The following is a 27399-nucleotide window of genomic DNA, read 5'->3' on the forward strand; positions in this document are numbered from 1 at the left end:
GAAAAAATGATAATGATGTCTAATTCTAATCTTTGTCTTGATCTCTGCCTCTGTTTAAACAACTTAAGTGATACTGCTATTCATGTGAACTGTAAAACTCCTAAATATTTAAAACACATACAACATGTTTTTAATCATCTTTTTTTGTGAAGTAACTATGGAGATATTAAGAATATGAGGCATAATGTCATTGTTTTATGGGAAAAATAATCTTTTGTCACAGAATACCCAAGACTTGGAATTTTCATCATTTAAGATTTATTGCACTTTTCTACACTGATATAATACAACTGCTGATGGAATAATCATACCAAGTCATTGATTTAAAATTAAAGCAGTAGTCTTCGTAACTTTTACTTCAAATCTATATTATATATCAGGATTTATGTGTATGTTCACAACTTCAACTTTATCAAAATTGTTAATATCATGAATATAACTAGATTATTATAAATATTTGTATTCTGGCTTTTGTAAACTAATAATCAAATACACATTATTGCTCAATGACAGCATGTATAGTAAAATTCATGGAAGGTATATGTGTTAGATAGTATCTGTTCACAAATACTTATGCCTTTTCCTTCCCTTTCCTTCCTCACTATAACCTCCCTATTAATATAGTACATTTTCTTATTCAGTTGAGTTTGAACTTATCCAAGAGACAAGCTGTAACCAGAGGAATGTGGGCAGACATGTCAGAATGCTAGTTTTTGATGTATTCTTGAAGAGACATTGCATGATTCCAATCACCCTCCTGTACTCCAATATTCTACCATGACAAGAACATGAGCTGAGTAGCTGTTGATGCCAGAATTAGGAGACATGTAAACCAGACCTAATCCAACCCTTAGGCAAAGCAAGGATAAACCCCTTTAGCTGATTTCAGAAAACAAAGAGGAACCATTCATTCACTAAGCTATGTCATAACCTTTTGAGACCCCATGGACTGTAGCCTGCCAAGCTCCTCTGTTCACGGGATTTCCCAGGCAAGAATACTAGAATAGGTTGCCATGTCCTTAGCCAGAGGATCTTCCTAACCCAGGAATCAAACCCACATCTCCTGCATTGATTTGTGGAGACTTCCCCACTGAGGCATCATAACTATGTTATTTCTGCTTACTTTTTTAAACACCCATATAAAAATTAGTGGGAACCGTTTAGTTCAAATTGAATGAACTCTATTATTTATTTGGGGAAGTGATTTATATATTTGCTGGCATGAAACACATTGCTATCTGTTATTTTAGACATTCAATTGCCCATAAAGATGAAGTGAAGTACGTTACAATGCAGCTAAACTGTAACTAACTAGTAGGTGAATAAAGTCCATTTCTGAAATAAGTAGGAAAATGTAGCAAGTCTTAATAAGCTAACCAGTTTGGGAGATCAGCACCAAGCTAACCAATAACAGTAGTCATGTTAGTCCAAGTCAAATTTATAGCAATAGTAAGCATTTAAATTGCTTCTTACAATTTTTAAAGCACTATTACCTAATCAAAACAACCTTTGGCTAGGTTACTGGGTAGTAATCATTTGAATAAGAGATGACAAGGGCTCAAAAATTTAAATGACTTTCCTAATAAATACTCCAATATCTAAAATTGGAGTAGGGGTGGTACACCATGTTTGTGTTTAGACATACAGCTTCTTTGGGGAACCACTGGATCAGAATTGTGGTAATTGAGAAGAATCAAACCATTTTATTATTTAGCAAATAAATTTACAGACAGATTAATATTGAAACCAGATTAAGACCAGGAACTTGAAATTATGAGAACATCTAAAAAGAATGCTAAATTGGAATGAAGAGAAATTATAAACATCAGGTGTCCAAAGAGAAGAATCAGGATGTGAAACCAAGGCAAGGGATACAGCAGCAACAAAGCCATACAAAGAGCTGGGAAATAATTTTGTTTTGAACCAATGACTACATAACCCAGGAGACCCATTTCTTGTCTACAGCAAGAACTGCTCTGAAAGTATGCTCTGAAACTGCTCTGAAAGAGTTGTGACCATGAGTTTTAAGGAATAGGAATTTAATGAAATTTTAGAATTAACAGAATTCTAACTATTAGATGATAAGCTTCAATAAAAATTCTAGCTACTGTTCACTGACCATAATTATGTACTCTATACTTTGCAGCCTTTTAAAAATGTCTTCTACTGATTCTATAAATTGAGTATAAATTTCCAACTATATAAATTGCTGAGATTCAGAGAGATTATTTAGCTTGCTCAAGGTCACCAAACTTTGAAAAGACAGGACAATAATGTAAACGTAAAGTCTAAACTGCTAATCTCTCACTTTGCTCAAGATTAGTAAAATTTCAATCGGTATTTTAAGAATGTTGACTCCCAAGAATGAACTTTACACCAAAAAATGCAAAATATCTTTTGTATTTCCTAAATCTGTCTTAAAATGTGTAAATCTTAAAATAACATACTAGTTCTAACTTGAAGTTAAAATTAAAAATTTTACTTATATGATTAATTTTTAACTCGAGATCATATTTCATTTCTCTATGTGGAAATATTTTCTCTTCATCTTCTCTCAGTACACTGGTGTTAATGACCCAGACTAATACCCTGAAACATGAATCAAGAGAGTATCTTCTTTGAGAGAAATAAAAGTTGAAGAATGGCCTTAGTTATCAGAAAAAGCTTGATCATGGATTCAGAAAATTATCTACCCACATCATTAATTATTAATCCCAGAACTCAATAAAGTACAAAGCATTCTCATTATCCTAGTATTTATTACCCAAGTCCCCATATTTATGATCCTGTACAGAGAAGTACAATTTGACATACGATAAAATATTCACAAGTGAACTATTTATAAAATTAATCCTCCCTCTACCACTCTCTCCCAATTCCTATCACTATCATCAATAAAACAAGGTGCTTAAAAGATGATTTTTACATTAATTGATGACTTTAAAAGGTTTTTAGGAAAACCAATGAAATATTGGCATGTTCATGTGAAAATGATCCTCTTAATATAATTATACACAGTTAAATGAAGGATGTCATATCTTAAGAGCTATTATTCTATTTTGATGAAAATATTTCCCAAAAGTATTATACCTCAGTTATGTCCAACTCTTTGTGACCCCATGGACTGTATAGTCCATGGAATTCTCCAGGCCAGAATACTGGAGTTGGTAATAGCTGTTTCCTTCTCCAGGGGATCTTCCCAACCCAGGGATCAAACCCAGGTCTTCCGTATTGCACACAGATTCTTTACCAGCTGAGACACCAGAGAATCCTTTCCTAAATGTTGTAAAGTATAATGTATTACAAATTGTTTGCACTTTGTCTCAGTTTTTAGCCAGTTAGCATCTTTTTTCACTCCTTCTCATAAAATTGTGGTTTCCATATTTACTAGATTCACATTTAGATATCTTTTTCTATTCATACTACCTTTAGATATATATGACTATCTTTATTTATAAATGTCAGACAATGATCATGTAGTTTAACCACTCATAGTCAATTTCTTTGCAAAAAGTGGTTCAAGGATAAGGAACATGTTCTCTCTGAAGCCCTGATTTTCTCCAATTTTTTTCTATGTGGAAAATTCTTATGAACACGTAAGACTGTTAAGATATGACTCATTACAAGAAACCTTTCTACTAACCCATACTTATCTTTCTACAACCATCCTTATAACACTAGATTAATATTCATTGTTTCAACAATTATTCCAAACATGTTTATAGCCCGTACTATGAATCTGGTGCTATGCTGAGGCCTTCAGATTCAATGGTGAATAAAAGAAAGGCTCTTTAAATTCAAGGAATTAAAAAAAAAAACAAGTATGTAATGGGAGGAAATATTATTTACAAAAAGAGAAAAAGATTGTTGTACATTGTAATTCTAAGAAAATACATCTATGATCTACTTAAGGTGGCTTTTTTCTTTTTAACTGAGGAGACCTTCTGGGCACAATCTAAGTGGAACAGCTGAAGACAAAAATGTTAGTTGTTCTGTTTAAGAAAATAACAGATGAGTACATAAGTAGCATAGTAAACAGCACATATATAGTTAACTTTTACTCATGATTTCCATGAGCTTTAAAGGACAGTGAAATGATATTAAACTTATTTATATTTTTTGATCTAGTTAACATAAACATGATTATCTGCTTCACATGAATAATTAGTTTTCACTTTTTATCATTTTTTCAGTTTACATGGCTTAGAAGTAATCTCACGCTTTTTAAATTCCTGCTTTCAGTTTAACGTAACATATCTCATTGGTTGGTTTGGAAATTTTTTTGAATAAGGTAACAGAGCTATACATGACAAGTATAGTAGTATATATATTATATATATAAATACTAATATTTATATATATAGTAGTATATATATTAGTATTTATGCTAATTTGTAACATATTTCACAATAATATTTATAGATTTTTAAATACCATCATTATATACACATATACATACACACACACACACATATATACATATACACATAATCACAGGGTCATATTAATATGAAAAAATCTTTTGAGATTTTTGGTGATATTTTTATTTAGGGGCAAGAGAAATGATTGATGTTTAATATCTATGAATCTAACAAGCCAGCAATATGTCTGAACCTTGAATTGAAACAATGAGTTACTTTTGTGCCAATCGAATAACAAGCTTACATAGTACAATAGCTATTTTGAAAACTGCAATCTTCCTATCGCACAAAATGAACATAGATATATAAAGCATGTATAGCAGAAAAATATAAAATAAGTTCCATGAAGAAATTTGTTTTAATTTCTGAGTTTGCAATGTCTTGTTTTTGTACTTAAGATCTTTCTTCAGTTGAGGGTCTATCATTTATAATCTAAAAGAGTACCAATTAATAGGAAATACACATAAGTATCTGCCCCACTGAAACTTCAGTAATTTATGCTGGCATTGGAGATTATCCACAGTTTTACTAATGGAATCGAGAATCAGTCTGAACCAAATTTTATATTTACTGGCACAGTACAGACCAACCTTTATTAATTGTTCCTTCAATTCAACCCATTTCTGAAGATGACTGGCTAGAGAGCAGTGTGTTCAATACATTGAGCAATGTACTTAGTTTGCCTTTTAACCTCTGTTTTGCTCTCAGTTCACTCTGTAAGGGGCAGTGAAGCAGTTTCAGATTACTTTCCAGGGCCTCTGGGTTATCAAAGAACATCTAAAGCTCTGTCAGAGTTGTTAAGAAGATAAATACTACAAAAAATGTTGCAATATTCTGTTGTAATAGTCACAATCTCATCATGGTGGTGGGTGAAATAAATCATTTCCAGTTTCTTTCAGGAAGCTTTAAGTAGCTTCTAATAATTTATTTTTCCCTCCAGGTCAACTACAGGTTTGAGAGAAAATTTGACCAATAATTAGGATAATAGTAGTGTAGATTTAATAAGCCATTCCTTGTTACTTTTTTTCTAAGATGTGTAAATAATATTTCTTTATGGCACATTAATCTTGTAACCATAAAACTTACTCAAATAATCAGTTTTAAATTTAAATGGTAGCCATTTACCAAGCAAAAACTTTAAACTGCCAGGTAGTTAATGATGTGAAATATACTGAAATTACATTCAATTTAAATCATAAAATTGATGTGAGCTACCTGCTTCCCATTACATTTTGACATTATCAATTTTCTGAAAAGTAAACTTTCATTCATTTTAAAAATGCTTTCTCATTTGTCTCTTACTACAATTAAATGATAAAGCATGTGTGTAAGTTTGATATAATGCAGTAATTTTCAGTTTTGTTTAAGCAAAACGGCATTTTCTCTTGAAATGCATGAATTTCAAAATAGAAAATATAAAAATGAGAGATTACGTCTTTAGCTTTATTGTATAATCCAGTTCTGAGTGGATGGTCAATATGACGCTATTTTCATAGTTATTTATAATGTAACAGAAGTAATGCTCTTAGTAGAAAAAAGTATAAACATATAATTCTATAAATCTCCTTAGTCTAATATTGACTTTTGGAATTTATACATTTAATTTAGGCTTTGATATCATTTAATCAATCAGCCTTATGATAGGATGGGACAAGAAAGTAAGAATATCCTGAAAGAATGTGTTACTAAGAGGGGAGAAATAAACTTTCACCTGGAATGTGACGTTTCAGCTCAAAAGATGTTTATAGCTTGGTGTAAACATAGTAGAATAAGCTTTAAATGTCAAAAATGTTTAAAAACAGAAAATTATTGTAATTTCACCAATATGAAATTCTTACTGCTTACTGTGTCAAATTTGTTGAAATTACATAGCACACAGAAATATTAAAATAGCAACTGAGAATATTAGAGTAAGAGATTATGTACTGTTACAAAATATTTACTTCAAATCCTAAATTTTAAAGAGGAGATAAAAACAGGGAGGTGGGTAAAAAAATAGCCTTAGAATGAAATTTTAACTGACATGAAATAAAAAAACACATAGAAAATACAAAAATAAATAAATAAATAAAACATAGCACCCTTTAAAAATCTTTTCTTATAACTTAGTTTTGTTCACAAAAATAAAAATCAGAATCTTGTAATTGATGAAGTGATGTTATATCCTAATCATTTTAATTTAAATATAACATTTTTAAATCAAAGAAATATATAATACTTTGACTTAATAATAATCATAACAAGTGCAGATAATCTTGTTTGGAACAGATTCCCTCGAGTGAAAGAGAGTTTAAAGATCGCTAGGTTCTGTTACCTCTATGGCATAAATCTACCTACGTCATTCATGTAAAAATTCATATGAAAATTTCAAAACAAGAAGTCTGCTGTAACCACTGACTGTTATAAAATCCTTTTTTTTTTTTTTTTTTTTTTTTTGCTGGGAGGCATGTAGGATTTTAGTTCCCAGATCAGGGATTAAACCTGAACTTTTGCATTGTAAGCGCAGAGTCTTAACCACTAGATTGCCAGAGAAGGCCCTAAAATTCATTCTTATACCATAATCTATCTTTGTATGTATCATCCTTCTAGATTTTCATTATGCCTTTTAGATCCACACAGAATCATGACTATGACATAATTCTTGCTCTCAAATTATAGAGAAAATATCAAGCTTAATTCTGTAAAAGTCATTCAATAACTAAATTCTTTTAAAAGTGTCTATGTACTTTCATCAATACTTTGCAATATTTTGAGGCACTGTATTATATCTGTGAAAGCATGTGACACTTTAAATGAATATGTTGGTTGGAAATGGCCCTTTTTCTCCATCTTTTACTATTTCTCTAAATTCATATATGCCCTTTAATTCCTTGACAAAATATATAACTTTAACCTTATTGATATGAACTTAATAAAAAAGTTATATGCCAAAGAAACATAAAAAAGAGAAAATAACAAAATAGTTTAACAAGTAGCTAATAAAATAAATGACAATAAGAGGACAGACACATTAAAAAAAATAGCTTTCTTCCTGGCTCATTTGAGGAGAAATACATGCACAAATGAAGAGGCATTGATTGATTGTGATAATCAACAGTGAAGGATTTTGTTACTTAAGTTCTTCCAAGGAGAAATTGTGTTTTAATTTCATGGATTCAGTCACCTTCCACAGTGATTTTGGAGTCCAAGAGAAAGAAAATCTGTCACTGTTTCTGATGTTTCCCCATCTGTTTCCCATGAAGTAATGGGACCGGATGCCATGATCTTAGTTTTTTGAATGTTGAGTTTTAAGCCAGCTTTTTCACTCTCTTCTTTCAAGTTTCTCTTCACTTTCTGAAATTAGAATGTTTTTAGAGTTGTATCATCTCAATATCTGAGGTTGTTGATATTTTGCCCAGCAATCTTGATTCCAGCTTGTGATTCATCCAGCCCAACATTTTGCATAATGTACTCTGCATAGAAGTTAAATAAGCAGGGTGAAAATATATAGACTTGACATACTCCTTTCCCAATTTTGAACCAGTCTGTTGTTTCTAGTAGAGTTCTATTGCTTCTTCACCTGCACAGAGATTTCTTAGGAAACAGGTAAGGTGGTCTGATAATTCCATCTCTTTAAGAATTTTCCACAGTTTGTTGTGATCCACACAGTCAAAGGTTTTAGCATAGTAAATGAAGCAGAAGTAGATGTTTTTCTGGAATTTCCTTCATTTCTTTTTTTTTTTTTTTATGAAAGACTGGATTTTATTTTATTTTTTCTTCTTCTTTTTTTTAATTATTTTTTTTATTTTACAATATTATATTGGTTGGTTTTGCCATACATTGACATGAATTCGCCCCAGGTGTACATGAGTTCCCCCTCCTGAACCCCCCTCTCACCTCCCTCCTCCCTTTATCCTCCCTCTGGGTCATCCCCGCACACCAGTCCCGAGTATCCTGTATCATGCATTGACCCTGAACTGCTGATTCGTTTCACATATGACAACATACATGTTTCAATGTCATTCTCTCAAATCATCCCACCCTCACCCTCTCCCACAAAGTCCCAAAGATTGTTCGATACAACTGTATCATTTCTGTATGATCCAACGAATGTTGGCAATTTGATCTCTGTTCTTCTGCCTTTTCTAAACTCTACTTGTACACCTGCAAGCTCTCAGTCACGTACTGCTGAAGACTAGCTTGAAGGATTTTGAGCATTACATTGCTAGTATGTGAAATGAGCAGAATTGTATGGTAGTTCAACATTCTTTCTGCTATTGAACACACAACTATATTATTTTTTAAATGTATTTATAAATTCAACAAATAATATTCCAGTGCCTACAATGTATAAAATATTGTGCTAAACCCAGGGGATTAAAAAACAAACAAAAATATTGATAAAAATTACCTGTCCTCAAAAAACACCTGTCTTCAGTGTCTGGTGAGAACACAGAATACAGGCAATTATATTTCTGTCTAGTAAGCACCAAAATAGAGGTGTTTATATACCACAGGAGTGCATGGGAGTGAATTAGTCTCCAAGAACCTTGATTTTACCAACAACTGTGGGGATCCTTTAATTCAAAGATTTGAAAATATTTGTGAATATTTATTCTAGATTCCTCTAAAAAGCAAAGTAGGCAACTTCACATTTTACAAGATATTACCCTAGACTTTCACTCCTTAAAATATCTCTTGAAGTTTGTGCTGCCAGTGTTTGCTTTGCAGGGAACTATGGCTTAGAAATAAAGTCTTACTTTATCCCAGACCTATGAGTCAGGTTTTCAAACTCCTACTTCAGAGTTCTTTCTTTTCAATCATTGATAAAATTACTGTTCGAATTCCATGTGGCATCTTCAAACGTTAATTACTCAAATATTTACTATGCTAATACTGAAAGATTAACAGTGGCTATGCATTAATCAAATCTAACTATTTTCAATTTGACAGCATCAGACAACTATAATAGTGGATCCTACTTTCTAAATTAAAGATAATTTATTTTACTTCAAAAGAAATAAAATTAATCAATTCTCCAGTATCTCTGAGTACCTACTATTTATTATCATACTAAGTATTACAGAAGATTAAAAAAGATTTTGTTATAAAAGAAACTCAAATCTAGTAGACAGAAAGATAATTCTCCTTTAGGAATTAAGCAGACAATAACATATTATGAATAGGTAATTTTGAGGAAATATCTAAAATCATAAATTCCATAAAATACTATTTTTTGTTATAGATCTCTTCTCCTATCTTCACGACCAATTTCTCCCACAAGAGATATCAAATCAAATGTTTTGCTTGTTTGTATCCAGAATTAATCTACCTGTTTTACACTTAAATATTGAATGCTTAAAAGGATACTTAAAATCTTACAAAGCAAATGGTACTGTCATTTTGTCAATGAAAATACATGAGTTCAATAAAGTTAATAATGTTTCCTATGTGGTCCTGCTGCTCAGTAGAGACATTAGATTTTAAAGCTTTTGATTTTTTCCCACTAATCTATCTCCCTTGAGAGGCAAAAATTATGAAATTAATGTTGTTTAATATAATTTTTATTTATGGTGTTATTAAATAATTTATGTTATTATCTATATTACATAATAAATTCAATTGAAATCTTTCATTTATTGTAAAACAGAATTTTTCCATGGGATGATGTTAGCAAGGGCAGTTAAAGTTAGTACCATCCTTTGAATCTGTGCATGAGAGTTACTTTCACTACAATGGTGATGCAACTTCAGTCTCTTAGTGATCTGATAAATTGTATTTATATCACACTATAAAGACTACAATGGTATTGTACTGCACTGCACTGCACTGATGAACTGAAACACTTCAGTCATCTTATCAGGCTGTCCCAACTCATCTGAAAAACAGCACCTGCATGTTCACTGTACAAAGAACGATTGTCAGATTAGATGCAAAATGTTACAATAGGATTTTTTGACTAGTCTGCACAAGAGACCAGATATGATTCACTAAGGAGCAGAAAGTAAAAATAATCAATCAAGGTAAGCAGTTTCTCCAAGGATTTTTATTTATTTGGTATTAAAATCCACTGGTTCTTGAGTAAAACATGAAGTATGAAAACAATCCACTTTCTTGAATCTTTTTTTTTTTTTAATTTAATAAACCAGTAACCGATGAGACCACATTTTCCAAGAATGTGAATAGATTCTATGAAACAGAGAAGGATCCTTTTACAAGCGCCCCATCACTAAACATACTCCTGTCACCAGGGTGAGAGGTGGAGGGGTGAGCCAGAACAACTGGTGGAAGAGTTTTAAGCAGATTGCACTTGGCTCTCAGGCCAAGAAACGGGCACAGGAGTGGTCTCTTCTGGGGACTCTTTCTGGCTCACTCTCTTGCAGTTTCCTTACTGACAGTGGATAAGTATCCTCTGCTTCTATCTCCTGGTCTTCTTGTCCCTCCAGATAGTTTACAAAAACTGCCCTCTCCGTGACCAGCTCTGAGAGTTCAAGATGTTCCTGCTTTTGCCGCTGGCCAGACCAGCTTCACTTTCCAGGTTTTCTCAGCAAGTTTGAGTCTAGTATATGCTCTGATTCAGTTTTCTGAAGCACAAATTCAGCATCTGACTTTCATGCTTCCAACTGCAGGAAATAGCTTGAAACTCTGTCTGAGTGATTCTCTTGAAGATTTTTCACTAGCCTTGAGATTAGAAAGTTACTTCTCCCAACTCCAGTCCTCTTCCAAAAGCTGTGGAGGACTCAAATTTAGGGCACAGTTCTCTTCACAGAAGTCTTTCCACTTATCTCCTCTGATAGCCCATTCTACCCTTGAATTAACCAAAATCACAAAATAGGTATAGTTTCTTTTGAAAATCTGCATGGGAAGAGGGTTGTTTAATATTCATAAGAGTATCCTCATATTTACCATATTTATGACTCAGTTTTTTTTTAATGAAATTATGTTTATTAGAAGTCACAATTTATTAAAAGACACCCCACCAACTGGAAGAAAGATTTGCAATGCTCACAGCTACTGAAGTTTAGAAACCTGAATATATACAGAACTTCTCCAAGTAAATATAAAAGAAGCACAAATTTCTCAATAAAGAAATGGACAAAAGATATGGAAAGGCAATTTATGGAACTGGAAACATAAACATCCAATAAACACTTAAAAAGACACTCAACATCACTAGAAAGAAGTCAGTGTAAATCAAAACCACAAGAAGATGCAAGTTTATACCTATAAGATTCGCAAAAGTATAAAACTTTACAAGGTTAAAAGTGGACAAAGGTGTAGACAATGAGGACCACTGGAAAATGGTTTAGTACTGTCTGTCGAAGGGGAAGATGTAAGATGTAAGATGTCTCTTACAACTCTGTCATCCTTTCAAGAAAAACTTTACACCAGAAGCCCATGAATGTTTATAGCAGAGCAGTTTGTGAAGCAAACATTGCAAGCCATGTACAGATTCATTCACACTAAATTGGATAAATAAATTTTGATACATTTATATAATGGAATATTATACGGCAAAAAATAACTAAACTAGAACTACAAGATAAGCATTTACCATCACACCACTGAATGGTAGTTGTGCCTCATTTATCCCAACAGCTTATGGGGCATCAGAAGGGGCTAACTCCCCTTGACTGGCCCCAGGACAAGAACTAGGACCTCGGTGGGGATGATCTTGGGAGGTAGACTTAGGCGATAAATAAAGAAGAGCTTCCTACACAGCAAGGATGGCCAAGGACACTATAAGCTGTCTTCTAAAGGATGACCTGTCTGTCACTGGAGGTAAGTGAACGAGGGTTGGTAACATTTTCATGGGCAGTATATGGAGCACTGAATATCAGTTCTGTAAGGGCAGAATCAGGTACTGTTGTTGGTCAGTCTCTCAGTCTTTCCGACTCTTTGTGACCTCACGGACTGAAGCACACCAGGTTTCTTTGTCCACCACCATCTGTTGAGTCATATCTGTTGAGTCAGTGATGCCATCCAACCATCTTATCCTCTGTTGTCTCCTTTTCCTCCTGCCTTTAATTTTTCCCAGCACCAGGGTCTTGTCCAATGAGTCAGTTCTGCCCATCAAGTGGCCAAAGTATTGGAGTTTCAGCTTCAGCATCAGTCTTTCCAATGAATATTCAGGACTGATTTCCTTTAGAATTGACTGGTTGGATCTCCTTGCAATCCAAGGTACCCTCAAGAGCCTTCTCTAACACCTCAATTCAAAAGCATCAATTCTTTGGTGCTCAACCTTCTTTACGGTCCAACTCTCACATCCATACATGACTACTGGAAAAACCATAGCTTTGACTAGACAGACCTTTGTTGGCACAGTAACGTCTCTGCTTTTTAATATGCTAGCTAGGTTTGTCATAGCTTTTCTTCCAAGGAGCAAACACCTTTTAATTTTATGGCTGCAGTAACCATCTATACTGATTTTGGAGCCCAAGAAAATAAATTCTATCACTGTTTTTATCATTTTCTCATCTATTTGCCATGAAGTTATGGGACCAGATGTTATGATCTTAGTTTTATGAGTATTGAGTTTTAAGCCAGATTTTTCACTCTCCTCTTTCACCTTCATCAAGAGATTCTTTAGTTCCTCTGTGCTTTCTGGCATTAGTGTGGTGTCATCTGCATAGCTGAGGTTATTGATATTTCTCCCAGCAATCTTGATTTCAGCTTGAACTTTATCCGGCCTGGCATTTTGTATGATATACTCTGCATATAAGTTAAATAAGCAGGGTGACAACACTCCTTTCCCAATTTGGAACCAGTCTGTTCCACGTCCAGTTCTAACTGTTGCTTCTTGACCTGTATACAGGTTTCTAAAGAGGCAGGTTAGGTGATCTAGTAATCCCATCTCTTTAAAAATTTTCCATACTTGCTGTAATCCACATGGTCAAAGGCTTTAGTGTAGTCATTGAAGCAGAAATGAATGTTTTTTGTTTTTTCTGGAACTCTCTTGTTTTATGATCCAATAATATTGGCAATTTGATCTCTGGTCTCTCTTCCTTTTCTAAATCCAACTTGAATATATGGAAGCTTCCGGTTTGCATATTGTTAAGCCTATTGTGGATAATTTTGAGCATTATTTTGCTAACATGTGAAAAGAGTTGGATACAGATGGCCTTCATTACAGCTTTTCCACACCTAGAGGCCCTGTGGTTCCGAGATTCAGTGAAATTGTAAGGTAAGGTCAAAGAGGACAGGACTGAATTACTAACCAAACTCTGACACATGTATGTGATGAAACTGCTCACAGGTAAAATGGTCTGGACCTTGGCACCTGCAACAATATGAATAAATCTCAAAAACTTGTTGAGAGAAAGAAGCCTTGCACAAAAGACACAAAGTATGTGATTCCATTATGATATGCCTCAGTTTCTGATTTTTTTTTTTAATGGGAGAGTTTTAAGGCACCTATTGGTAGATAGTAAATAAAGGCTACGGATCAGTATAGGAGGGAAATTATTAGCAAAGAATCATATGAATTTACATAAGGACCTACATAAAATTTTATTGTTGTTGTTCAGTAGATAATTCATGTCTGACTTTTTGTGACCCCCAAGGACTGCAGCATGTCAGGCTCCTCTGTCCTCCACTATCTCCCAGTTTGCTCAAATTCATGTCCACTGAGTTGGTGATGCTAACCATCTTACAAAATTTATTTACATTTATGTGAATTTTCAGTGAGAATCAGTGGTAACAATTCAAGAATACATTTATATGTGTTTCCCACATTTAATTCCATTGATAATGTCCAATATAAATTAAAAGAATATCAAAACTCCCCCTTGAATAAACTACTACTAATTCAAAATAACATGTTAGGATCATCACAATAAAACATTATCTTATCATGATTACAATGAGTGGTTTCTCCTTTATCCTCGGTAACTTGCCTTGGTTCTGAAAAATATGACTTAGTTCAGTTTTTACATTTCACCATCTCCAGTGGCAGCACCCTAGTCCAAGCTACTGTCAGCAATCACTTAAATGGTCTCACTGTAGACATTCAACTAGTCCCCCATTTAGAGGTAAGCTGATAAATATTAACTATGAATTCTCTGGGAGAGGGAAAAGCCTTGATTTATAGAATTGGCCAATTATTGTGGTAAATATACCCACCGTGGCTGAGACAAAACTTCCAGCATGAGATCACTGCACCTGGAGTTGGGAAGCTATGGTGACAGTTTAGTTCTCCCAAGCCAGCTCCATCATACCAATGCCCCCACTTGTGCATGCTCTCACTCCAGTTGTGTCCGACTCTTTGCAACCTTATAGACTGTAGCCCCTCACCCTCCTCTGTCCATGGGATTCTCTAGGCAAGAATACTGGAGTAGGTTTCCATGCCCTTATCCAGGGGATCTTCCCAAACCAGGGATCGAACCCATATCTCTTAGGTCTTCTTGCACTGGTAGGCGGGTTCTTTACCATTAAAGCCACCTGGGAGGACCACCAATGCCCCACCACACCCAATTTGTTCCTGATAAGAAACCAGAATAAAGTTTTCAAAAGATAAATCTGATTGTGTCACTTCGGCCTTACTGAGAAGCATGTTTTTTTTTCTCCCCTTTACTCCCAGAAGCTTTTTAAAATGTCTCCCTGATCCTAGCCATCACAGGATATTTGAACAAGCGCTTCTCCTGCTGGTAAGTTCCACCTTTCTTATTCACTTAGTTAACTAATATTCTCCATATCTTAGCTCAGGTGTCACTTCCCCAGCGAATTTTTCCCTGACTTTTTGACCATGTTAAAGCCTCTTAATATAAACTCTTGTAACATGATATATCTCTATATTATAACCATCCTCACTTCCACAGTCTTCCACTGTTTCAATTAATCAACTAATGTGCATCTTCTTGACTATATCTAAGTTTAATGAGAGGTTTTCAACTCAAAAATCTCCAGCCCTGAAAACCTTAGAAGACATTAGTGAGTACTTAAACTTTTCCAAATTTAACATATATACAGTATTAATTTATTATAAAACTAGATAAAAAGAGCTGATAGAACTTTATATGGTTAAGGATTCTCTAAGAATAAAATAGGTTAGTTTTAGCCATTCTTTAAAAATATACTAAGTGATAGCATCCATAAAAGGAGAACATCAAGGTTGTATATTGTCACCCTGTTTATTTAACTTATACACAGAGTACATCATGAGGAACGCTGGGCTGGAAGAAGCACAAGCTGGAATCAAGATTGCTGGGAGAAATATCAATAACCTCAGATATGCAGATGACACCACCCTTATGGCAGAAAGTGAAGAAGAACTCAAAAGCCTCTTGATGAAAGTGAAAGAGGAGAGTGAAAAGGTTGGCTTGAAGCTCAACATTCAGAAAACAAAGATCATGGCATCTGGTCCCATCACTTCATGGGAAATAGATGGAAAAACAGTGGAAACAGTGTCAGACTTTGTTTTTGGGGGCTCCAAAAGCACTGCAGATGCTGATTGCAGCCACGAAATTAAAAGACGCTTACTCCTTGGAAGGAAAGTTATGACCAACCTAGATAGCATATTAAAAAGCAGAAACATTACTTTGCCAACCAAGGTCTGCCCAGTCAAGGCTATGGTTTTTCCCGTGGTCATGTATGGATGTGAGAGTTGGACTGTGAAGAAACCTGATTGCCGAAGAATTGATGCTTTTGAACTGTGGTGTTGGAGAAGACTCTTGAGAGTCCCTTCGACTGCAAGGAGATCCAACCAGTCCATTCTAAAGGAGATCAATCCTGGGTGTTCATTGGAAGGACTGATGCTAAAGCTGAAACTGCAATACTTTGGCCACCTCATGCGATGAGTTGACTCACTGGAATAGACTCTGATGCTGGGAAGGATTGGGGGCAGGAGGAGAAGGGGACGACAGAGAATGAGATGGCTGGATGGCATCACCGACTCGACGGACATGAGTTTGAGTGAACTCCGGGAGTTGGTGATGGACAGGGAGGCCTGGCGTGCTATGATTCATGGGGTCACAAAGAGTCGGACACGACTGAGCGACTGAACTGAACTGAACTGAATAGCATCCATGATCTCTTAGAATCATTTCAACAAACCATCCTGAGGTCAACAACATGAACTGCTACATGGAGACCTTGAATCTTGGACTGAATGACAAATGTCTAAGAAATGGTTTATTTCTAAAAAATGAAACACTAGATCACATCTCTTAGGAAGTTTAGATCTCTCTCTGTAAAATAAAATAAAATCAGAAGTGGACAAAGAAATCACAGAGTAACTTCTCACTCCCTTTTTTATCCCCATATTTCTATATTTACAATTTTCCATAAAATCCCTTCATTTCAGATAATGAGCCATGGTATGTATAAATAGATTGTGTGTATCTCAACAAACAAACACATGGACTGTAGCCCACCAGGCTCCTCTGTCCATGGAATTCTCCAGGCAAGAATACTGGAGTGGGTAGCCATTACTTTCTCCATGGGATTTTCCGGCTGCACAGCCATACCTATCATTTAATTCTTAAAACAGCAGTGTGAGGTATGGAGGTCAAACGTAATCTCCATTTGACAGATGACCACTATTTGAATGGCTTCATTAAGATTACACTGAACACACATGTTAGAAGAGTTCTGAAATATGAGAATTATATGCCTTTTTGGTCAGCTCAAATGGTAACAAAAATATAATACAAACATTAATAAAGTAATCAATAACTAATTGAATGTTAGTGTGAGGGAAAAACATATTGAGATTTTTAAGAAAATAAGAATAATGATTGCTTTACACAAATATAGACATCAGAAGGAAAAAGCTTGAGGGGGCTAGTGCTAAATCGCTTCAGTCATATCCAACTCTTTGCAACCCTATGGACTACAGCCTGTCAGGTTCCTCTGTCCATGGGATCTTTCCAGGCAAGACTATTGGAGTGGGTTGCCATTTCCATCTCCAGGGGATCTTCCCAACCCAGGGATTGAACCTTCCTCTCTTACATCTCCTGCAGTGGCAGGTGGGTTCTTTCTCACTAGCGCCACCTTGGAAGCCTTTGAGGGGGATAGAGGAGTCATTAATTTGGTTCAAACAAACTTAGTATAAGATTCTCATAGGACATCTAGTTAGACAAGCCCAGTCAACAACTTGATACATTAGATTGCATTAGGAAGAGTCTTCAGGAAAAGAGTATGTATCTGTAAATCATCAGATCAATAATGTTGACAGTTGGAAGCTCTAAAAGGGGAAACATAACTAACACTTCTGTGGATTTTTAGATTTCAGATCCTTTAACAATATCACTTCATATAACACTCAAAATTATGGTGTTATGACATCAATAACAGATATAGAAAAAAAGAGTGTAAAGTAAAATGTCTCAAATTTCCACCTAATATGTAGAAAAGATTTTAACTAATATCTCTCTGACTCAGAAAAACAAAAACAAAACCTTTAAAAAGAAATGAATAATCCTCTTAAGGGAGAAAGAAAAGAAAGTGAAGTCGCTCAGTGGTGTCCGACTCTTTGCGACCCCATGAACTGTAGCCTACCAGGCTCGGCTGTCCGTGGGATTCTCCAGGCAAGAGTACTGGAGTGGGTTGCCATTTCCTTCTCCTGGAGATGAGGGAGAGTGTTTAAAAAAGAAAATAGATTCAGAGAACACAGAGGAGTATCAAAGAATGTAGGGTAACAGAAATAGCCAGTTAACAAGTACTGTCTACTTCAGTATAGACCTCAGAATAAAAAATGAATATTTATGAAGTAGCTAAGAATGGAAAATATATTTTATGTAAGCAAATAATATGATTCACCAGTTTTAGATAGAGTCACTGAAAGATAATTAAGGAACTTAAAATCCAATTTACAAATATATAAACTCATACATACATTGCAAATAATGCATTTGAGTTTTCTAATATAATTCAATTGGCATATGTGAGATGTAACTTTCTTCCTATTAGACAAAAACAAAAGGCTTTTCGAGAGTGAAAAAGTTGGCTTAAAGCTCAACATTCAGAAAAATAAGATCATGGCATCCAGTCCCATCACTTCAGGGCAAATAGATGGTGAAACAGTGGAAACAGTGTCAGACTTTATTTTTCTGGGCACCAAAATCACTGCAGATGGTGAGTGCAGCCATGAAATTAAAAGACATTTACTCCTTGGAAGGGAAGTTATGACCAACCTAGATAGCACATTAAAAAGCAGAGACATTACCTTTGCCAACAAAGGTCCGTCTAGTCAAGGCTATGGTTTTTCCCGTGGTCATGTATGGATGAGAGAGTTGGACTACAAAGAAAGCAGAGTGCTGAAGAACTGATGCTTTTGAACTGTGGTACTGGAGAAGACTCTTGAGAGTCCCTTGGACTGCAAGGAGATCCAATCGGTCCATCCTAAAGGAGATTAGTCCTGAGTGTTCATTGGAAGGACTGATGTTGAAGCTGAAACTCCAATACTTTGGCCACCTCATGCGAAGAGCTGACTCATTTGAGAAGACCCTGATGCTGGGAAAGATTGAAGACAGGAGGAGAAGGGGACAACAGAGGATGAGATGGCTGAATGTTGTCACAGTCTGTGATGGATAGGGAGGCCTGGCGTGCTGCGGTTCATGGGATCTCAAAGAGTCAGACACAACTGAGTGACTGAGCTGAACTGAATAGAAGAAAAGACTAGGTACTTCAGAGTAACTCCTTCTGTAGCCAGCAAGCCTTGGCAACATCATACATCCCCTCCAACCTAAGACTTTGAAGCAAGCATGGCAACACTTTCACCGGCAAATCAGTTGGTTTTCCCTTTTAATTTACTTAATTCATAACTAGAAATAAACCTAGTTTATTAGATACTTCAACTTCATGTATCTTATATTTGCTACTATGAATTTAATTCTTTTGGCCAATATAAGAAAAACATTATTTACTCAAAAATATCAAATTTAAATTTAAGTGTCACTTGATGTGTTTAAATGAAAAATATGCAAACTGTAACCAGTGTAAAGTTAAAAATAACTTAAATTACTTATAAAGTACAAACCTGTTTAAGCCCAAGTTTACATTTGAAAATTTTCATATTTTGTGCCATTGAAGCCTACAACTATAAAATAAGGGTTCCAAGAACAGTACATACATAATCATAGTATTAAGAAAATAAAGTGCTTCAGTCTACTTACATCACCGAGATAAGGTATCAAAATGAAACCTGAATGGTATATAGTTCAGACACACAAACTCAGAAGACAGAAGTTATTCATTGAGGCATTGTAGGATAAATTGCTTTTTTTTTAAATATGCACAATTTATTTCTGTTCTCTCAATATACTAATATACTCATTATAAATCACAATTTCTGAGTGATCTAACTTTGATCAGTTATCTAATTATCTAATAAAGTTTACAAAGCTTGAAAAACCAAATAAACAACTTACTGTTTCGAAGGTTCACGAAATTTGAGTTCTTCTCTTTTCTTCATCTCGATGGTGGGTTCCATAGGAGTGAGAACTACAGCAGCACATGAAACCACAGAATGGTATGAATCCTCCCGGCAAACTGTTTTATTAGAAATAATAATTATAAATATCATAATTATTTCTTAACTATTCTCTTTTTAAATTTCAGTCAAATGAGATAATTCAACTAAAATATTATCATTAAATTACCTTTAATTATCATTTTCTAGTCTGTCTTTCCACTGACCTTAGTACTTTTTCTTTTCTTTCTTTAAACCACACAGTGAAAAATGTGTTGCCTACACTTTATAATTCTTCCACTTAAAAAAGCTCTTCATTGAAGAATAAGAAGTACACAAATTAAACACAATTAATCTCCACAAGTGAGTGAGTGAGTGAGTGAAAGTCTCTCAGTCGTGTCCAACTCTTAGCGACCCCATAGACTATGCAGCCCATGGAAATACCCAGGCCAGAATACTGGAGTGGGTAGCCTTTTCCTTCTCCAGGGGATCTTCCCAACCCAGGAATCAAACCCAGGTCTCCCGCATTGCAGGCGGATTCTTTACCAGCTGAGCCACAAGGGAAGCCCAATCTCCACAAATCACTACACAAATAAGAGATGTTAATCATGACCAGTGACACATATAGTGCTTCTTTCAAAGCCTGTCATGGATATGCAGGCTGATACTCAGTTTAAGCACAGAGGTCTAAATGTAGAGGTGCACTGCTTTCTTCTCTCTCAGTAATAAACCCATGTGACATTTTACAAAAAATGGATAATCATTTGTCAATAGAAATGAAAGTGCAGCAAAGAAATAAAAACTGATAGTAGTGGAAATGATATTTGAGTTGATTATAAATAAATGACCAATAATCACTGATCTAAGGACTCATTTGAAGAACCATGACTGGGACAATGATGTAGAAAGAAGCAAATACTAAAGATGACAGCACACATCAGTGAAAGAGAGGACAGAAATACAACAGGAGCATGCAAGTCAGCCAAACAGTATAGGGCCGTGATCTCAAAGAAAAGAGATGGAAGAAATGATTCCAATGTTCTTCAATTTTACCCTAAAAGTATCTGGTGAATTATTAATCTGCTTAGCATGAGAGTCTAAGATATAAAATAGATGACCACTAAAAGCAGAGCTGAATCTGAAGCACTATTGTGGCACTCAAGGGGCAAAGATTTCTGCCCAGTACTTGTCAAAGAGGAGCCCAGGTCTCCTCAACATCTCTCTGATACCATCAAATTAACTTTTTAACTTAATTTTCTCTACTTATTCTTGGCATTAGCCTTGAGTCTGAAACAAGTAAATTCATCAGAGCTGGGAGAATAAAACTATATTTTAAATTTTCACTGTTGCCTTAAACACTGCTAGTGATGAAACAGAATAAGGATGAAAATTCTGATTCATTCCTCTAAGATAAAATTCACTTATTCAACAAATACTTAGTAAAATAACTTGTATATTCCAAGAAATATGTTTAATGGTAGTATTCTCCTGTGGGCAAGAAAGAAATGTTCTCTCTTTACCCAAGTTTTAAAAAAAGTCTTAATTTCTTCTAGAGATATCTCTCAAGTATTAGGGCAATAAACTTCTGACCAAATGAAAACATTTACCTAGATTTCTAGGAGGGAATACCAAGAAATGGGAATACCAGACCACCTGAACTTCCTTTGAGAAATCTGTATGCAAATCAAGAAGCAACAGTTAGAACAGGATATGAAATAACAGACTTGTTCCAAATCGGGAAAGGAGTATGTCAAAGCTGTATATTGTCACCCTGCTAATTTAACTTACATGCAGAGTACATCATGAGAAATGCTGGACTGGATGAAGCACAAGCTGGAATCAAGACTGCCGGGAGAAATATCAATAACCTCAGATATGCAGATGAGAGTACCTTTAGGGCAGAAAGTGAAGAGGAACTAAAGAGACTCTTGATGAAAGTGAAAGAGGAGAGTGAAAAGGTTGGCTTGAAACTCAACACTCAGAAAATTAAGATCAAGGCATCTGGTCCCATCACTTCACGGCAAACAGATGGGGAAACAGTGGAAACAGTAACAGACTTAATTTTGGGGGGATCCAAAATCTCTGCAGATGGTGGCTGCAGCCATGAAATTAAAAGACGCCTGCTCCTTGGAAGAAAAGTTATGACCAACAAAGACAGCTTATTAAAAAGCAGAGACATTACTTTACCAACAAAGGTCCATCTAGTCAAAACTATGGTTTTTCCAGTAGTCATGTATGGGTGTGAGACTTGGACTATAAGGAAAGCTGAGCGCCAAAGAATTGATGCTTTGAACCGTGGTGTTGGAGAAGACTCTTGAGAGTGCTTGGACCAAAAGGAGATCCAAACAGCCCATCCTAAAGGAAATCAGCCCTTAATATTCATTGGAAGGACTGATGCTGAAGCTGAAGCTCCAATTCTTTGGCCACCTGATGTGAAGAACTGACTCATTTCAAAAGACCCTGATGCTGGGAAAGATGGAAAGTGGGAGGAGACCACGATGACAGAGAATGAGATGGTTGGATAGCATCACCAACTCAACGGACATGAGTTTGAGTAAGCTCCAGGAGTTGGTGATGGACAGGTTTCCAACTTTGTCAATAGTTTCATTTGCTATTATTTTCTCCCATTCTGAAGGCTGTCTTTTCACCTTGCTTATAGTTTCCTTTATTGTGCAAAAGCTTTTAAGTTTAATTAGGTCCCATTTGTTTATTTTTGCTTTTATTTCCATTACTCTGGGAGATGGGTCATAGAGGATCCTGCTGTGATTTACATCAGAGAGTGTTTTGCCTATGTTTTCCTCGAGGAGTTTTATAGTTTCTGTTCTTACATTCAGATATTTAATTCACTTTGAGTTTATTTTTGTGTATGGTGTTAGAAAGTGTCCTAGTTTCATTCTTTTACAAGTGGTTGACCAGTTTTCCCAGCATCACTTGTTAAAGAGATTATCTTTTTTCCATTGAATATTCTTGCCTCCTTTCTTACACTGTTGGTGGGAATGCAAACTAGGACAGCCACTATGGAGAACAGTGTGGAGATTCCTTAAAAAACTGGAAATAGAACTGCCATATGACACAGCAATCTCACTGCTGGGCATACACACAGAGGAAACCAGAATTGAAAGACATACATGTATTCCAATGTTCATCACATTGTTTACAATAGCTAGGACATGGAACCAACCTAGATGTCCATCAGCAGATGACTGGGTAAGAAAACTGTGGTACATTTACACAGTGAAATATTACTTAGATATTAAAAAGAAAGCATCTGAATCAGTTCTAATGAGGTGGATGATATTGGAGCCTATTATACAGAGCAAAGTAAGTCAGAAAGAAAAACACCAATTCAGTATATTAACACATATACATATGGAATTTAGAAAGATGGTAACGATGACCCTATATCCGAGACAGCAAAAGAGACACAGATGTAAAGAACAGACTTTTGGACTCTGTGGGAGAAGGCGAGGGTGGGATGATTTGAGAGGATGCATTGAAACATGTATATTATCATACATAGATCACCAATCCAGGTTCGATGCATGAGACAGGATGCTCAGGGCTGGTACACTGGGATGACCCTGATGGATGGGATGGGGAGGGAGGTGGGAGAGAGGATCAGGATGTGGAACACATGTACACTCTTGGCTGATTCATGTGAATGTATGGCAAAAACCACTACAATATTGTAAAGTAATTAGGTTCCAGGTAAAATAAAGAAAAAAGAAAAAAAAAGGCAAAGGAAATGAAAAAAGTCTATATATTGAAATGATATTTATTTAAATTCCCAGATAAAAGACCTTATAGATTTCTAATTAAGCAGAGAGAAATTTAAATATTTCTGATACAAATAGTGAATTAATGCTAGATTCTGAAAGGAGTCTACACTACAAGATCAATGAAAGTAAAATGAGAATAATAACTGTTAGCCAATACAAGTTTCTACCTTACCACTTTGCTAATAAGGCAATGAGCACACAGTTTTAAAACAGCTAGAGATATAAGAGGAAAACAACACACAATCTTTATGGAATAGTTGTTCATAATTTTTCATACTTTTTCATATTTGTAAGATTAAGTAGACAAATTTTTACAAAAAGTATTAGAGTAAGATAATTTAATTATGCTAATTATTTTGAACTTTATGAAATAAGAAGGCACACTTTTCTTATACTTGAGAAAAATTGCTTATACACTGCTGCTGCTGCTGCTGCTAAGTCACTTCAGTCGTGACTGACTCTGTGTGACCCCATAGATGGAAGCCCACCAGGCCCCCCCTTCCCTGGGATTCTCCAGGCAAGAACACTGGAGTGGGTTGCCATTTCCTTCTCCTGCTTATACACTACACCACTACACCATTTAAAATTACTATAGGAGTTAACATTTGGGGTCTTCGAGAGCAGGTGATTTCATTTTCCCCTTTATAGTGTTTAGTATTTTCCAAGTTTCCTATAGTGATCTTTTCTTACTTTTATAAACAGTAACAATAAAACATATGTTAAAGTCCTGAGGACAGAGTGGATGAACATGTGTGAAATACAGATATTGGCCTCAAGTCAGTACAGCTTCTTGAAATTCCTTCAGGAAAACTGTTTTTTTAATTTAATCTGACTCAATTCAATCTCATTTTCTGAAGGCTTTCTCCTTCTTCCTTTCTCTTTTCTACAAAAATCACATTTTCAGAAGGCATTGTGACTAGATTACTTGGTTATTCTAAAATAAAGGGATAATACTAATTTCATAGATTTCCCTCAAATTTATCTATTTCCATACTTCCAGGGGCTTTTGATTTTAATCTAAGTGACTAAATTATAGTGGCACGTTTAGGACTGTCAAAGTTGTATGAACCCGAACTTGAGGCAAGGATGATTTCTATACTTTCCAAATCACATCAAGTATAAATGGTTCATCATTCAGATTTAACTCTTATGATGGGAAAAACTGGCTTAAAGAAAGCAGAGAATGAAAACAAACAGGAATTCCCAAATTTTAATTACTCACAATATTTAATTGTCCTTATGAAGCTAGCTCTCAAATCTATGAAATTTTGTTAACTTCTAAATTTTAAAAAGGCAATTTTACGGAAAAGCAGGTAATTATTTAATAATATAACTTTAAAGGCATGAGTTAGTGTCAAGTCACTGCATATTCAAGTAGGCTTCCAGCTGCCATTAATTGAAAAACATCAATACATTTTTCACTATTGCTTCCAACCAAAGATGCAAATAATTATTTGAGGCACTAACTTACAAATTTATGTGCCAAATTTGCTCTTCTGTGAAAAGTATTGTTGTTGTAAATGTAGTGCATGAAGTGCAGACAATTCCATCATAGACTTCTGTTACTAGTAATGTCAGAGGAAGGCTGACTGAAAAATTAAAGTCCCTATTTCTTTCTGGTAGGTAAAGGCTTTTCCCCAAGATTGGGGTCAACAACCAGGACATTCTGAGAAGGTCACATGTAGAACTGCTGGAACGAAATCCAGAGAAGGTAAGTTATCAGGAAACATCAGTTACTATGAAAAGAATGATTCAGACATGAGAAACTGACCATTGATTATGAGATTATACAAATAGGGTTTAAAGATAAATGAAAATGCTTAAGCATCATAAGAGTTACTTATCCTAAGTTTCTATTGTAAGCACTAACCTCATTTATTTCTAGGTAATTGGAGAAGGCAATGGCAAGCCACTCCAGTACTTTTGCCTAGAAAATCCCATGGATGGAGCCTAGGCTGCAGTCCGTGGGGTCGCTAAGGGTCGGACACGACTGAGCGACTTCACTTTCACTTTTCACTTTCACACACTGGAGAAGGAAATGGCAACCCACTCCAGTGTTCTTGCCTGGAGAATCCCAGGGACGGGGGGAGCCTGGTGGGCTTCTGTCTATGGGGTCGCACAGAGTCAGACATGACTGAAGTGACTTAGCAGTAGCACCAGCAGTTAAAATATATGAACATCAAAAATGATTAAACCAGATCAATCCTGGGTGTTCATTGAAAGGGCTGATGCTGAAGCTGAAACTCCAATACTTTGGCTACCTCATGCGACGAGTTGACTCACTGGAAAAGACTCTGATGCTGGGAAGGATTGGGGGCGGGAGGAGAAGGGGACGACAGAGAATGAGATGGCTGGATGGCATCACCGACTTGATGGACATGATTTTGAGTGAACTCCAGGAGTTGGTGGTGGACAGGGAGGCCTGGCCTGCTGTGATTCATGGGGTCGCAAAGAGTCGGACACGACTGAGCGACTGAACTGAACTGAACTGAACTGGACTCCTAAGTTCAAAATCAGTATAACTTGGGACAGAACAGAAATCATTTTTAGGTTTAAGATTGAATAGTCTGATTTAACCATGTAACCTTCTTTTATACCTCAAAGAATGTGTTATCACATGAAACGATTCTCCATTATTACAAAGTTTCTTTCACACCCATAATAAACTGAGATGAAAAACCTAAACGTTGATATTTTAAGTTGACCTTTCTCTCCAGTTTTATACATCAACACTGCTTGATTTAATTACTAAACTTCTTTGTTTGGACTTTTAATTTATAAAATCAATTTTAAAGCACTAAAAAAGCATTAAATCTTAATAATGTTCACCAAAAAGATCAAAGATTTATTTGGAGAGGCATCTTTCTTTTTCATGAAGGATTAAGACATTCAAATTACTAAGGATACCTAGAACATGGTTAACTTATAAAAAGAAAAGAAAGTGAAGTGGCTCAGTTGTGTCCAACTCTTTCCGACCCCTTGGACTGTAGCCTACCAGGCTCCTCTGTCCATGGAATTTTCCAGGCAAAAGTAATAGAGTGGGTTGCCATTTCCTTCTCCAGGGGATCTTCCCAACCCAAGGATCAAACCCCAGTCTCCCCCATTGCAGGAAGACACTTTACCATCTGAGCCACCAGTGAAGCCTGGTTAACTTATAAGTATCACTTATAAGTACATTTGAAGTCACCATGCCAATTCATCAAAATAGGTTACTATAAATAAGCAAATTGTAGAATCTGCTTTTTGTCCAGGAAGTGTTCACTTTTCTATTTTTCTCTCTTTTTATTTTGTTTTTACTTTTCTTTATTTCTAATTGCAACAATAAACCATGCTCACTCTCCTTCTTCTAATATTCATGCTGATTCCTCCATGTTCTAGAGAGCTTTAATGTCTTTAGAATAAATTTTCCTCAAGAGTACTTTAAAATATAAAAAAAAGTTCAGGATCCATGTATTTACCATAAAACAACCACCAGTAAAGTTTAACTCACTGAAAGGCTAATATTTACTCAACAAATGCTTAAAGAACATTATATGGTAGGCCTAGTTTTTGCATTTATGCTTATAGCATTTTCTTTTGTTGTTGTTCACCAACTCTTCGCAACTTCATGGACTGCAGAATGCCAGGCTCCTCTGTCTCCACTATCTCCCAGAGTTTGCTCAAATTCATGTCCATTGGGTCAGTGATGCTATCTAACCATATCATCCTCTACCACCTCCTTCTTCTTTTGCCTTCAATATTTCCCAGCATCAGGGTCTTTTCCAATGAGCTGGCTCTTCGCATCAGGCAGCCAAAATATTAGAGCTTCAGC

At 35.5% G+C, this 27399-nt stretch overlaps 1 protein-coding gene across 3 annotated transcripts in view; it reads right to left on the bottom strand.

Annotated features, from left to right (window-relative positions):
• Window positions 1–27399, bottom strand: part of CCSER1 (coiled-coil serine rich protein 1) — a 1509256-nt gene that overhangs the window by 1149981 nt on the left and 331876 nt on the right. For all 3 annotated transcript variants that reach the window (XM_055435111.2, XM_055435112.2, XM_055435115.2), the window contains exon 5: window positions 19769–19889. In XM_055435111.2, the coding sequence (XP_055291086.2) occupies window positions 19769–19889 (121 nt within the window). The remainder of the gene's footprint in view (window positions 1–19768; window positions 19890–27399) is intronic.

The sequence above is a fragment of the Moschus berezovskii genome, chromosome 5 (genome assembly GCF_049115385.1).
Source record: "Moschus berezovskii isolate FMDL1 chromosome 5, NW_MosBer_1.0, whole genome shotgun sequence".
NCBI lineage: Eukaryota > Metazoa > Chordata > Mammalia > Artiodactyla > Moschidae > Moschus > Moschus berezovskii.